The sequence below is a fragment of the Solanum dulcamara genome, chromosome 1 (assembly GCF_947179165.1).
Source record: "Solanum dulcamara chromosome 1, daSolDulc1.2, whole genome shotgun sequence".
Lineage (NCBI taxonomy): Eukaryota > Viridiplantae > Streptophyta > Magnoliopsida > Solanales > Solanaceae > Solanum > Solanum dulcamara.
This window is the reverse complement of record NC_077237.1, coordinates 24,224,810-24,239,034: the sequence shown is the minus strand read 5'-3', so window position 1 is coordinate 24,239,034 and position 14,225 is coordinate 24,224,810. Positions and strand designations below refer to the sequence as shown.

Genomic DNA, 14,225 nt, shown 5'->3' with positions numbered 1-14,225 from the left:
AGCAAAATTTGGATATGTTTGTGATCTTCTTTATTTTATGATATTTTGATCTATTCTCAAAGTAAGGAAGAGCATGTTGATTATTTGAGGATTGTGTTGCAAACTCTCAAAGACCGTTATATGCAAAGTTTAGAAAATGACAATTTTGGTTAAGGTTAGCTGCGTTCCTTGGTCACATTATGTTCGGAGAAGGAATTATGGTTGATCTAAAGAAAATTGAGGCTGTTAACAATTGGCCTAGACTATTGACTCCTTCTTATATTCGAAGTTTCTTAGGCTCAGCTAGTTATTATAGACGGTTTGTGGAAGGTTTCTCTTCTATTGCATAGCCTTTGACTATTTTAACTAAAAAAAAAGTGAAATTCCAATGGTCCGAAGCATGTGAGAAAAGCTTACAAGAGTTGAAGGATAGACTTACCTCTGCTCTGGTATTGACTTTATTGGAAGGTTCTGATGGATTTATTGTGTATTGTGATGCTTCACGAGTTTTCTTGGTTGTGTTGTAATGCAAAATAGTAAGGTGATAGCCTATGCTTCAAGGCAACTAAAGTCATATGAGAAGAATTACCCAACTCATGACTTGGAGTTGGCGGCGGTGGTTTTTGGTTTAAAGTTGTGGAGAAGCTACCTTTATGGTGTCTATGTAGATATTTTCACCGATCACAAGAGTTTGCAATATGTGTTCACTAAAAAGGACTTGAACCTTCGACAAAGAAGATGGCTTGAGCTGTTGAAGGCTTATGGCATGAGTGAGCTATACCATCCGGGTAAGGCAAATATGGTTGTTGATACTCTTAGTAGATTGTCTTTAAATAGTGTTTCTTATATTGAGGATGAGAGAGAAGTTCGAGTTCGAGATGTGCATTGATTAGCCCATTTGGGTGTCCAATTGATTGATTCCAAATATGGTGGTGTTATTGTGCAAAATGGTTTTGAATAGTCTCTTGTGGCAGAAGTAAAGGTAAAATAAGATAATGATCTAGATTTGATTGAATTGAAGAAAGCGGTTGCCAAAAAAGACATTGAGGTTTCTCCTAAGAGGGAGATAGGTTTTTGAGATATCAAGGCCGATTATATATTCTAAATATTGACAGCTTAAAGGATATAATATGTTCGAAGCTCATAGTTCATGATATTCTATTCATCTGGTTCGACAAAGATGTATCGAGACTTGAAGGAAGTGTATTTGTGGAATTGCATGAAAAGGGTTACTGTAGAATTTGTGGCTAAGTGTTCTAACTGTCAACAAGTGAAAGTTGAGCATAAAAATTCGAGAGATTTGGCTCAAGACATTGAGATTCGTACTTGGAAGTGGGAAGCCTTGAATATGGACTTTATTACAGGTTTGCCTCATACTCATTGGCAATATGATTCTATTTGGGTGGTTGTTGACCGAATAACTAAATCGACTTATTTTTTCCTAGTTAAGACTTCATACTCAGTCGAGGACTATGCTAGATTGTATATCTGAGAGTCAGTTAAGCTTTATGGTGTTCCAATGTCCATCATTTTGGATCGAGGTACTCAGTTTTGGAGATCTTTCCAAAAAGGTCTTGGAACCCTAGTGAAACTTAGTATAACTTTTCACCCACAAATGGATATTCAGGTTGAGCGTACCATTCAAACATTAAAGGATATGTTAAGAGTATGCGTGATTGATTTTAAAGGGAATTGGGATGATCATTTGCCATTGATAGAGTTTACTTATAATAACAATTATTACTCAAGCATTAAAATGGCTCCATTTAAAGCAGTGGTGATCCCTATCGGTTGGTTTGAGGTAGGCAAATTTGCTTGATAGAACCCGAGTTAGTATTTGAGGCTATGGAGAAGGTTAGACTAATTAGAAAGAGATTGAAAATGGCCCAAAGCCAACAAAAGTCCTATTCGGGTGTGAGGAGAAGGGAACTTAAATTTGAAGTCAATGATTGGGTTTACTTGGAAATTTCACCTATGAAGGGTGTAATGTATTTTGGTAAGAAAGAGAAGCTAATTCCTTGCTATGTTGGACCATATCAGATTATCAGATGAATTGGTAAAGTGGATTATGAGTTGGATTTGCCTTCTGATTTGGAATCGGTGCATCCGGTGTTCCGAGTGTCATTGTTGAGGAAATTTGTTCGTGATCCTAACTCCATTGTGACTTTGGACAGCATTTTAGGCAAAGAGAGTCTTTCATATGAAGAGGTTCTGGTTGAGATCTTAGACCGACAAGTTAGAAAGTTGAGAAACAAAGAAATAGCTTCAGTTAAAGTGTTATGGAGGAATCAAGAGGTTGAGGGTGATACATGGGAGGCCGAAGCTGATATGATGTCCTGATATCCTTATCTCTTTCCTTTCATGGTTAGTTGAGGTATTTAGTTACTTCATGATCCAACCATCCCAAACCATGCATATTACTTGTTCTCATGATTTCATATGCATTCATGTTCATGAAATGAGTTTTAAAGTCATGTTTTAGCCTGAGATTAAAAATTTAATGTTTTATGCATTATCGAGATGTTTTGCATTCATGTTGGGCTATTATATTCCTTTCCTATTCCATTCATGCTAGATTGAGTCTCATTCAAGGATGAATGTTCCCAAGAGGGAGATATTATAAGACTTCGAAAGTTGAAAAGTCAGAAAATGAGGAGCAAAAGATGAAAACTCAAAAAAATTATAGAAATTGGTATCAAGTGATGACCATGAAGGCTATCAGGGGTCATGGTCTGCACCACACATCGTGGTAAGCTACCGTGGTGGTGGTTCTGAAAGTGAGCCCTGTAGGGAGAGGACCACGATAAGGGACCATGGACCGTAGTGCCCTCTATGGTGACCCCTCCCCTAAAGCCCTAAGAAAACTTTCTAAGCCAGAGACCACGATCGACCACCACGGGCCGTGTAGCTCTTCACGGACCATGTTGTTTTTTGGGATGGTCACTTATGTACCACATCCATGGTTCATGAACTGTGATGCCCTCAACAAACCTTGAAGATCTCCGTCGATGAAGTCCTAAAACTATAACTGCAAGTCCCAAGAATGTTTGTCCAAGGAAACCACCTCAGACCGTGGTGACCTTCATAGGCCATGGTGGTCTCGTGGTGGGTAGCCTCCTAAATTCTCCCTTCAAATATGTTAAGTCTCTTACCACAGACTGAATCATGGATTGTGGTGCCTTTGATGGTCCGTGGTGATGACTCATGATGGGTCCCAGTTTTTAGTTAAATAAAGGGTAATCTGGTCATTTCCCTATTCTTTCACTAATTCACATGATCGGATTACCATTCATTTAATTAAAACTAGGACCAATCATGAGTCATTACCACGGACTGTCAACACGGTTTATGGTTCAGTACGTGGTAAGACACTTAACATATTTGAAGGGAGAATTTGGGAGGCTGCCCACCATGAGACCCACCACGGCCCATGAAAGTCATCATGGTCTGTGGGTCTTCCTGTTACACCTCGTACTTTTGTACCTTGGAACGCGTTCTTAAGTTTCTTGAAAAAATCTTAAGCTCTTAAGTTTCTTAAGTTTCCTAAAGTTTCTTAAAGCTTCTAAAAGCTTTTTAAGACTTCTTAAGAACTCTTAAGCTTCTTAAGAGTTACCATGTGAGCCGGGTAATCTATAACTCTATCAAACAACTCTAAGAAAAGGAGAATGCGATACCCCATAGTAGAGAAGATTGGAAATAGAGTTATAAGAATCTGAAAGAAGTTGGAGACCGAATAATGAGTCGTAGGACTCGACTTATTTATGTAAGCTACCAACTTGGAAATCTTATATACTTAAGCTACTTGAGTACATACCAAGCTTACGTAGCAAGAATTATATAGGTTCGTAAAGTAAGATGAGATTACGAACCCACGAGGGGGAAAAGAGAGTGTCATATGGCAGTAGCTAGAGAAAGGGTGGTGGACCCCTATATGCCACATGGAAGCCCGTGATTGGAGGAAAAGATGTGTTGTCCCAATGAGGGCTTGACATATGTCATCACTTAGGGCTTGACATGTGTCACCACTTAGGGGATGACATGTGTCACCACTTAGGGGATGACATGTGTCACCACTTAGGGGATGACATGTGTCCCCTCCTAAAGTGGCCTATATATATATATATATATAAAATTTATGACTTTAAGTTCATCTTTATCCCATAAGTCATCTTATCTCCAAGAAAGTTCTAGACAAAAAGAAGAGAAGAGAAACTTAAGCTAGAGAGAAGAAAGAGCTACGGTTTTGGAAGGAGAAAAAGGTAAGTTCTCCAATTCCGTTCCATGAATTAATTATATGGGGTATAATACAAAGGTATGAAGGAGTTAATAATATAAATTTATGGTTTGGATCATCCCCAAAATGTTAACAAACAGACCCAAAGTTTCAGTTGTGCTAAAGGAAATTCTGAGGCGAGTTCCGGCAAGTTTTGGCGAGTTTCGGGTAAGGTAAAGTTTTCTCTTTCGAACTGGAGTTTATGATGATGTTATGAGGTATATGACTACGAGTTGTATTGAGTAATGTTGAAGTAATTTATTTATATATATGCTGCTGGTTGTTGTTGTTGGTATGGTTGTTGATATTTTGGCCTAGTTGAAATCTCGGAGATGTTGAAATTATAGGGGAGATGCTGCCCAATTTTTGATAACTTAGGAACTAGTAATGAACTAGTCGAGGGAAATGGATAAGAAAATGACCTCTATGGCGACTTGGTTGTAGAGTTGGAATTGGAAAGTGAAAGGTCATTAACCATAGTATTACTTTCATGTTAAATAGGTTCAATCGACGACGAGGCGAACGTATCAGGAGTAATCCGTAAGAGGTATTGAAGCTATCTTCTTTCTTTTGGCATGTCTTTGGCATAAGTATGTAAATCTAACCATTCCTTCTTTTGGCATGTCTTTGGCATAAGTATGTCAAGCTAACCATTCCTTCTTTTGGCATATCTTTGGCATAAGTATGTAAAGCTAACCGTTTTTTCTCTTGGCATGCTTTGACATAAGTAGATAAAGATAATCTTCCTTTTTGGCATAGTTTTTATGGAACAAGTATATGACTTTTATATGATTCCAAGAAAATTCCTATTCATAGAGCCGCTAGGATGGCCAACTTCTTTATTTTCCAAAGGATATTTTATCATGCCTAGATACGTGTATATGATTCCAAAAGTTCTATTTGGATATAACTCATAGTGATATTCACAAGGTACTTGATACGACTTTTGTCTTGATTTTTGAATAATAGCTCCTTTTGTTAAATCCATCGAGTCTCAAAACTGATTTAAAGTGCATTTAGTTTCTCACTACTCCACTCATGAATGCCTCAATGCCTCCTTCACCGAGCTCGAGTTAGGTATTGTTATCGTGCGTACTTCTCTGGATCATTCACCGTGCCCCGACGTGAGGGGGTAGGTACGCCCTGTACATGGGTTTGATTTGTGGAGTTATGATGTGCCATGTACACATATGATATAATATGATCTGATATGACCATTTGATATGATATGATTTTTTACAGAGATATTCCCTACTCTGGAGTTATGATGTGCTATGGTTCCAGTAATGGGGCGGCGGCCATAATTTGTTCACCGAGTCCCATAATGGGGTCGGATATGGCATATGGTTTTCTGCATACATTATCTGTGGTTATGAAAAGCATTTTGATATTCTAGATATTTTTCTCATTTTTGCACCTTCTGTTCTGGTAATGGCTTTATCTATTACAGTCCATGCTTTACATACTCGGTACATTATCCGTACTGACCCTGTTTCTTTGGGGGATGTATTATATGCCCGCAGATACAGATGCTCGATTTGCTAAAAATGGTTCGTAAAGAGCTACACGGCCATGGTGGCCAATCATGGTCCCTGCCTTGGAAAGTTTCCTAAGGTCTTTAGGGGAGGGGTCACCATGGAGGGCACTACAGTTTGTGGTGCTCACCATGGTCCGTGGTCCCTTGTCGTGATCCCTTTTACGCAGGGATAACTTTTAGAATACCACTACAGTAGCTCACCACGAGGTGTGGTGCGGAAAACGTCCTATGATGGCCTTTGTGGTTATCACCTAATGCCAGTTTCTGTAATTTTTCTAAGTTTTCATCTTTTTCTCCTCATTTTTTGACTTTCCAACTTTCGGGGTCTTATAATTATGTACGCTAATTGATCATTGTATCCTATGATTTATATTGCATGCCACGCCCTCATACTTAGTACATTCAAACACACTAACGCATATTGTTGCCTGCATTATTTTATAGTGTAGAGGTTGAGGATCATATTCCTACACGTAGCTAGTCGAGCTTCAATTATCGGCGGAGTTGGTGAGTCCTCATCTATCAAGGACTAGTTATGGGTCATTTTCTCTTTCAAAGCCGTTTATTTCTTTCATGTTGAGGGTGATCTAGGGACATGTCTTAGCCCACACCGTCTTATGTAGTAGAGGCATTGTTGGACCTATGTTATAAAGTCTATATAGTCAAGTTTACTCTTGTTTAATGATCATGTTTTAGTCTGTTCCTATGTTATTTCCACATTTACTTTATCTTATGTATGCTTACTATATGTCAAGAGGCTTGGTTAGTGCCCTTTAAGGTTTCGATCGTTGTCTTATGACTAGGACCTAGGTCGAGTCGTGATAACGAGTGTCTATCTTAGACAAATCTTATGGTAGCACGTAGTTCTGAGACTTGGGAATTTCTACTAAAGGTCCACAGATGCTAATCGAAATCTTTCTTCCCTAAATTCTCTTGGTGCTAAGTATTACTCCCATGGAAAACATAAAATCAACTGAAGACGGTAATAATATGATAATACTACTTATACTAATAATCTGATAAATAAATTGAGTAACTCATGAATCATGATGTAAAACCGATAATAATCAGAAAGACACTTTATATGAAAGCATCTAAATCATGAAACTTCATAATTTGAAAATAACCTTTTGAAGAATCATAATTCTAAGCCATGAAAATACTTGTATAATGAGAGATCATGAAATTACCATTGAAAACATAACTTTACTACTAAATTCATGCAATTGAAGATCATACTTGAAGAAAAACTGAGTTTCAGAAAGAACTTATGAAAAATCATAGAAACCCTACGCTTGGAGAGTCATGGAGCTTGAAGAATTGGGTTTTTTTTGGGACTCAATGGGTGAAGGTGTGTCCATTGATGAAATTCCACATACCTAGAGTAGAAACACTAGTTTGAATCTTGGAATGGAAACTTGAAGCTTGGAACCCTAATTCTTGCTTAAGAGAAGACTCCAGAGAGAAGAAATCTAATTTTGAGAGGTTATGAGTGAATGGGATGATTTAGGATGATCCGAATCACTTAATCTCACTTAGAATAGCCCAAAATGACATATTATAGAGATTACAAGAATGAGAAAAGACCCAAACATTCCTAATTAAAATCTATCGAAAGACATCTACGGACAACATCTACGGACAACATCTACGGTCTGTGGTTCCATCTACAAACCGTACACACTTGTCTGTAGAAGTCGGGTTGATTTCCTGGGTTTCTGAACTTCCAAAGCACGATGCCCTTCTACGTTCCGTAATTCGGAGTACGAGCCACGTGCACATTCGTAGAAAGATTATACTGAAATATCTAACCTCTAAGGATGGCAAACTATGACTCATAGATAGGCTTCGTAGAACAAGCTAGGATAGGATTCTGAAGATTAATCTTCGAGATCAACATATGGTCCATAGATCAATCTACGATCCGTAAAAGGGTGCTTGTGAAGATCATGAAAAATCTGAGTTTTTTGAGGTTTGAAAACTTTGACTTTACAAGGCCCATCCACAGCCAATATACACATTCATGACCCATACTTCCCACTCGTCCTATACAAGGTAAATTCCAAGTTTATGAAGTCTCATCTACAGACTCATTACACGAGTCGTAGTTCCATTCATGACCCGTAATCACTATCTGTGATTTTCGAAAATCTCCACACTTCACATATGTTTGCTGAATTTCTTCTAGTCTGATCTTAAGCTAGGAACTTTCGAGGTGTTACATCCATATTAACTGAAATTTTGAGGCTTTCAAAATAAATGAATTGTTTCAAAATTAAAGATAAATGTTTGAACTTTTTTCATTTTTGCCCTTCATTTATATTGTCTAAATGATATGTCCAAGAGAGTTAATTGCTAATATTTATGATTTTGCTTTGAATTATTTCAATTTTCAAAACTAGTTTGAGAATAACTAAAAGAATAAAAGTGGAAACTGATGTTCAACTTATGTCTTAATTTTTTTTTTAATAAGTGTGCATAACTTCATAAAATCACTTAATATGGGCTAGAAGGGAGTATATTAGGTATACATTAATTGCCAAATTAGATTAAATAGAAGGAAAACAATGTGAATCTAGAAACATTGTAGTTTGTATATGAGTATCTGAAGAGACTAGCATGATATATATTTTTTAATATCCTTTAATGCATATGTAGAAACTTTTAGTTTGATTTGATTAGTCTTCCACAATTTTACCAACGTTTTGTGAGCCTGAGTGTGTGGGGGTGGGGGATACAATCTGAGATGAAAATTTTCAAGAAGTACTTATTTCTTTCGAAGGAAAAGAATGGTATATATGAAAGTTAGCGTCTAAAATTTGTGAAAATATTGATAGGGAAGCGGCAACTTCCATTTCATTTCAATACATGCTTACACGAGGAAATGAGATTTCTTGTCCTCTTATTAGATGAAAATGACTTTTTAAAATCTCTTATGTTTGAAAATGAAGATCTATATAAAAAAGGGCACAAAACTATTATTTATTTTTTTGGTAAGGTTAGAAAACCATTTCAAGAACAAATGGATTTAATATGGAAACATGAACAGAGTGATCAAACTGAACTCCATTAACATTACAACGACTTATGAAGGTAAATCAAGAACCATTCCGCACATATATATATTACGTACCAACATCACTCCTCTAGTTTTATGATATTACTAAATATAACAAAAATTTAACGACTCAATAATAATAATACATAATTTTAAGATAGCACACTCAAAATGAAGCAAGACACAAATAAATGATAAATGGGAGAAACATAGAGGAGAATTAATTAATTAATTAGGTCCTAGAGTCCAAAGCCATAATGGTGCTGAGGTTCATTGGGTTCATGTAATTGGAAGAACCAGTCAATATATGCTGAACAATGATCCTATTAGCCCTTTCAGAAGGATGGAATGGATCCCAAAATGCATATATGTCCCTGTTTGGGCACATGTTTGATAATGGTGTGCACAGCCCTATTCCATTGTAAGGTCCTTGCCCACAACATGCTATCTTTGATGTCACAAACCCTGCTCAAATCAAATGCACACCTATTGTTATTTGTTACCATAAATTTTTACCGGTACACAAACTATGAGTCAACAGACGAAAGTCAAAATAAAAACAAGTATATTTACAGTGTTAAAAAAATTCAAACATACAATATACATATATTAAAAAAAGAAATTGATTTATTTACGTAATATAATTTCTCAGCAAATTAGAGGTGTCAATTGACTCTGCCTAACCATGGTAGCTCGGCCCAGTTACAAGCATTTAATTTTGGTTAAATATTTCGAGTTCTCAAACATTTTCTATAGGATATATCCTCTTTATGTTTACTTTTACTTATTCATTATTCAAAAAATATATTTTTATTTGTTATTTTTAACATATTAAGAAAAAAATATTTTTTTATGTTCTATTCTTAACATTAATTACTTTTACCCAAATTATTTTCTAAGACCTAATACTAAATATTAATTAATATGAATATATTAGTAACATAATCAAATTAATCATTATTTCTTAAGGAGCATACAAAGTTCAAAATGAACGAAGGGAGTTATATATAACAAAAAAATGGGTAATTGGTGTATATTGAGATTACCATAAGCCTGTGGATTAGATATGAAATCCATGTTCATAGTATATGTATTAGCAGCAATAAATACATTAGCACCAAGTTGAGAATTGAGATCAGCCAACATTTGAGTCAATTGAGGGTTGAACAGAGCGGCTGCACGCTCCAGTTCCACTGAACATTCTCCAGTTCGGCTCCTCTGTGCTAATTCTGCTGGCACACACCCAATTGGTCCAGTACCTGTCACTAACACTCTTCTTCCTCCCAAATCATATAGCTTCTGCAATTTATTTTTCTTCTTTTTAGTAAATGATACAAAGGAAACAAAAAGAAAGGAAAAAAAACACCTATACATAACAATAGTAAAGAGGACACTGAACAAATAATATGTTAATTTGTTTTGGCTGTAGTGAGAATTGATCTGAGAGTGTATTATATGTTGTGTCTAATTAAGTGGTTTGCTACTTTTTTAAGCCAACCAGAAAAGAAAAAAATTAAGGCCTCTTTTGAAATTTAGATTTACGCCCCTAATGTTGCTGTGTCTAAGTGGTTTGCTACTTTTTTAAATATAAAAGAATTTCAGTCCTTTTTTATCCGATTATTATTATATATTAATTTTTATTTATTAGAAATCTATAAATTTAAAATTCTGAATTCATCTCCTATTATATGTTATCTTGAAATTATTTCAAAATATGACTATATATTGTGGAAACAATTTTTATTACTATCTGTCTCAATTTATGTGACACTTTTCATTTTTCGAGAGTCAAACAGTTTAAATTTAACGGAAAATTTGTGCATGGAATGTTCAAATTTTTTGAAATAAATTAATATGTTTTTAAACTACGTAAAAAGTACAATAAGTCACAATAATTGACAATTCAAAATATTTAAAGATATATAAAAAATTGACGGTCAAAAATAAACTTGCTTGAATCTCGAAATCTAAAAAGTGTCACATGAATTAGGACGAAGGAAGTAGTATTATTCACTTGTTTTTAACATGTCGAACATTTTTCTTACGGGGACCTAGGTATGGGTGGGTGGTGCATATTTTGTCTCTAATAAATGCACATTTCCAGATAGGGTTCTTGATGAATGATGATCATGTGGTGAGATTCTAGTCGGTCGCATCAACCAACCAAGCATTCATCAGATAAGTATGGCTCTACTACATGTTGTCATTTGCATCCTTAAATACATGACCTCTGAAAATCTTAATATCTCAGTTAACTAATTACATGAATTTTTATCTTGTTAACGAGAATTTGATTCTTATAATTCCCTTTCCTATTCCCTACCAGCCACAAAAATAAAATAAAAATGAATTGCCCCCTTTCATATATGATGGAGAGGGGCTTACCTGTAATACTTTTCTGTACTCAGAGATGAGATAACGAACATAATCAGGTAGGGAAAATTGTCTTGATCTTGCAGAGAAAGGGACCAAATAGTAGTTATTAACAAAGTCATTTCCACCAAGGGTGATGAGGACTAGGGCGCTGTTCACTAGCTGTTCTGTTTGTTCTGCTCCAATTAAACCACTTACCCTCCTTTGATATTGTTCAAAGTACTCCAATTGTTTACCAATTCTGATTATATTCAACTGAAAATGTCATACAATCCAATTATATTAACTATATACACCTTACCATGTAAGTTAAGAAATCTTGTGGTAGTTATATAAGTGCTAGTAGTATTTATTTTTTGATTAGGTAATTTTTAAGCATCAAGTGCTGAAAAGTAAGTACCTTTTAAGTGTTGAAACTGAATTTATGAATAGACAACTGCATGTTTGGATAAAAGTATTGAATCTAGAAATAAACAGTTGATGTATTTGGTAAAATTGATGCTTTAAAGATTTGGTTTTAAAGCACTTGACATATGTGAAAAGAAAATTAAAAACTACTTTAAAGTTGATTTGACTGGCTTTTAAAATAATTCAAACATCCTCTACTTTAAATGTGTGTTTTTATTTATTGTCAAATTAATATGTAATACGTATATAGTAAGCATCCAAAATCTTTCTAGTGCTATGTGTATGATATCCAATAATTTAAGAACCCATCATTTAAGTTTTGACGAGAAATAGGAATTAGATAATGTTACAACTTGTCTCGTACAACAATAGCAATCTGGGGTGGGTTGGTTGAACGAGATTAAGAGAATCAAAGAAATCTTCCAAAATTAATTTTAGGTAAAAGGGAAAAAAATTCCAAATTAAGGGAGTTAAACAACAATAGAAGGCAAGAATGAAAAATATGAATTCAAATCTATAGGTTTTAATTGCACATACAAATTGGATGCCCGTGTCATTAAGGATACCAACTCCAGCAGAAGCAAAGTTAGCCCCCACAAGAAGCCTATCTCCTGTGAGCTGTGGAGCCAAATATGGTAATGTTGGCTCCATACCCAATTGCTCACCTTAAAAAACAACACATTATTAGCATATTTGTCATAAATATTGTAATTTTTTTCTTTCATTTCATGTGCCACTTTTTCCATATTAGAACGCTCGGGAAGAGAATCAGACAATTTGTATATTTAAAAGCAATTTAACTTTAAATTACATGGTTTTATAGCTACGTCAATGTCATTTCATTTCTAAGGTCACAAGTTTTAATTAATTTTTTTAAACTTCATGTTGAGCCAACATCTCCAGTAGTAATAAAAAATAATTTTAAATAATTTTACTTAACCTACCATCAACAAGTGGACCCTTAATATCAAATTAACTTCTATTTATGCAGTAAACTTTAAAAATAACATGTGATAACCGTTTAAGTTGTTTGATAGTGTAAAGAACTATTATAGTATCAATGTGTATAAACTTAGTAAGCACTTGATTAACCAATTTCTAAAGGGTGGAGTAGATCAAGAGCCTTTCCATTTTCTCTTTTTTGTCATATTGATAGCATATTTCTTTATTTGCCCCGAGATCTCATTATGGTGGACCATAGATTTCAAGTATTTTTCACTTTCTTGTTTGAAATTTGTGGAATTTAAGAAAATAAGTTGTGTTTGATTATACTTTTTTTACAAAAAAATATTTGAAATAATGTTTATGCTTGAATGTTCTTAAATACATCTTCAGAAATCAAAATTAAGTTGAAAAAACGAATTATTTTGAAATGCAATTTCAAGTTGGATTTAGAATTTTCATGGTTAAAAACAAATTTTTCAAATAAAGTGAATTTTTCTTTTGAAAAAAAAATGAATAATTTTTATGGCCAAACGAATCCTTAAATTCCATAAAAAATGAATATAATAACTAACATGCGTAATACGTTAAGCTACACTGATAGTATAAAAAAAATTCAGTCTACCGAAGTATATAACCTAAATACTTAGAACAAAAGTATTAGAAAAAAGAATGTTCATACTTATAATATCAGGTATGTTGAGGCCATTGGAGAAGCGACCAGTGGCGCGGTGAGTAGGGTAGTCAATGCCATACGGGGGAGAATCTGCCCTGGCACTAGTAATTAAGTAGTTATTGTTACCATTATCGACTAGAGAATCACCGAACACAAAAAAGGCTCGACCTTCAACTTTAAATGACAGACCAGAAAATGAAACCACTAAAAGTACTAGACATGAAAAACAAGACAATGAGCTACTCATCATGTAAAAGAAACTAATTTGCTGTGTGAATACAAGAATGATTATGTATTTGGTGGCCATTATATAGTAGTAAGGGCTTGAGTAGTGAAACCCTCAATAAATGTTCTTTCCTTCTAACTTTAGCTACTACCATCAGTGTAAGAGAGTGTAGTAGATGGTGATAATTAATGAAGCCAAAAGGACCACTATACTGCACAAGGAAAGCTGCCTAAGAGTAGTTATTTCCCTCATCTAAAATATGGGGTTGTTGGGTAGAATATATTAAAGGGCAGCCCGGTGCACTAAAGTTTTCGTTATGTGCGGGGTCCGGGGAAGTTGGGTAGAATATATTGAAAAAAAAATAATGCATCTATTAGTTTTGTGTATTATTAGTATGTTGTTTGATAAACTCTTTCAACTTATATATAATTAGTTATACATTCTATTGAGTATTGATGTGTGTATTACTAATACATGAAATCCATGGTATAGTAATGCAAATGACCAGCTTAAGTTGTGGTGCAGTGATGGGACTGCTCTACCCTTAATTAGAAGTGTCGGGTTCGAGTCTTGAGTATGGAGAAAAATCCTATTGAGAGCACGACTTCAAATGGGTCCTGCAGTAAGCAATTGGTCGGATTTAGTCGGAGCTCCAATGTGGGCACCGGACACCGAGTTGGAAACCAAAAAAAATAAGTAATGCAAAGGATTTTAATGCATGCATTAGCATGGTTAAAGACACAATTGCTCCTC

The 14,225-nt window shown here is 34.9% G+C and overlaps 1 protein-coding gene across 1 annotated transcript; it reads right to left on the bottom strand.

The window, feature by feature from the left end:
• Positions 1-8,840: 8,840 nt before the first annotated feature.
• On the bottom strand, positions 8,841-13,575 carry LOC129903212 (GDSL esterase/lipase At5g33370-like). Its single transcript, XM_055978723.1, has 5 exons — positions 13,253-13,575; positions 12,166-12,293; positions 11,233-11,475; positions 9,894-10,146; positions 8,841-9,312 (listed from the first exon to the last, which is right to left on the bottom strand). The coding sequence occupies exons 1-5, from the start codon at positions 13,551-13,553 to the stop codon at positions 9,080-9,082; spliced, it is 1,158 nt and encodes a 385-aa protein (XP_055834698.1). The 5' UTR covers positions 13,554-13,575; the 3' UTR covers positions 8,841-9,079.
• Between the last annotated feature and the right edge of the window lie 650 nt (positions 13,576-14,225).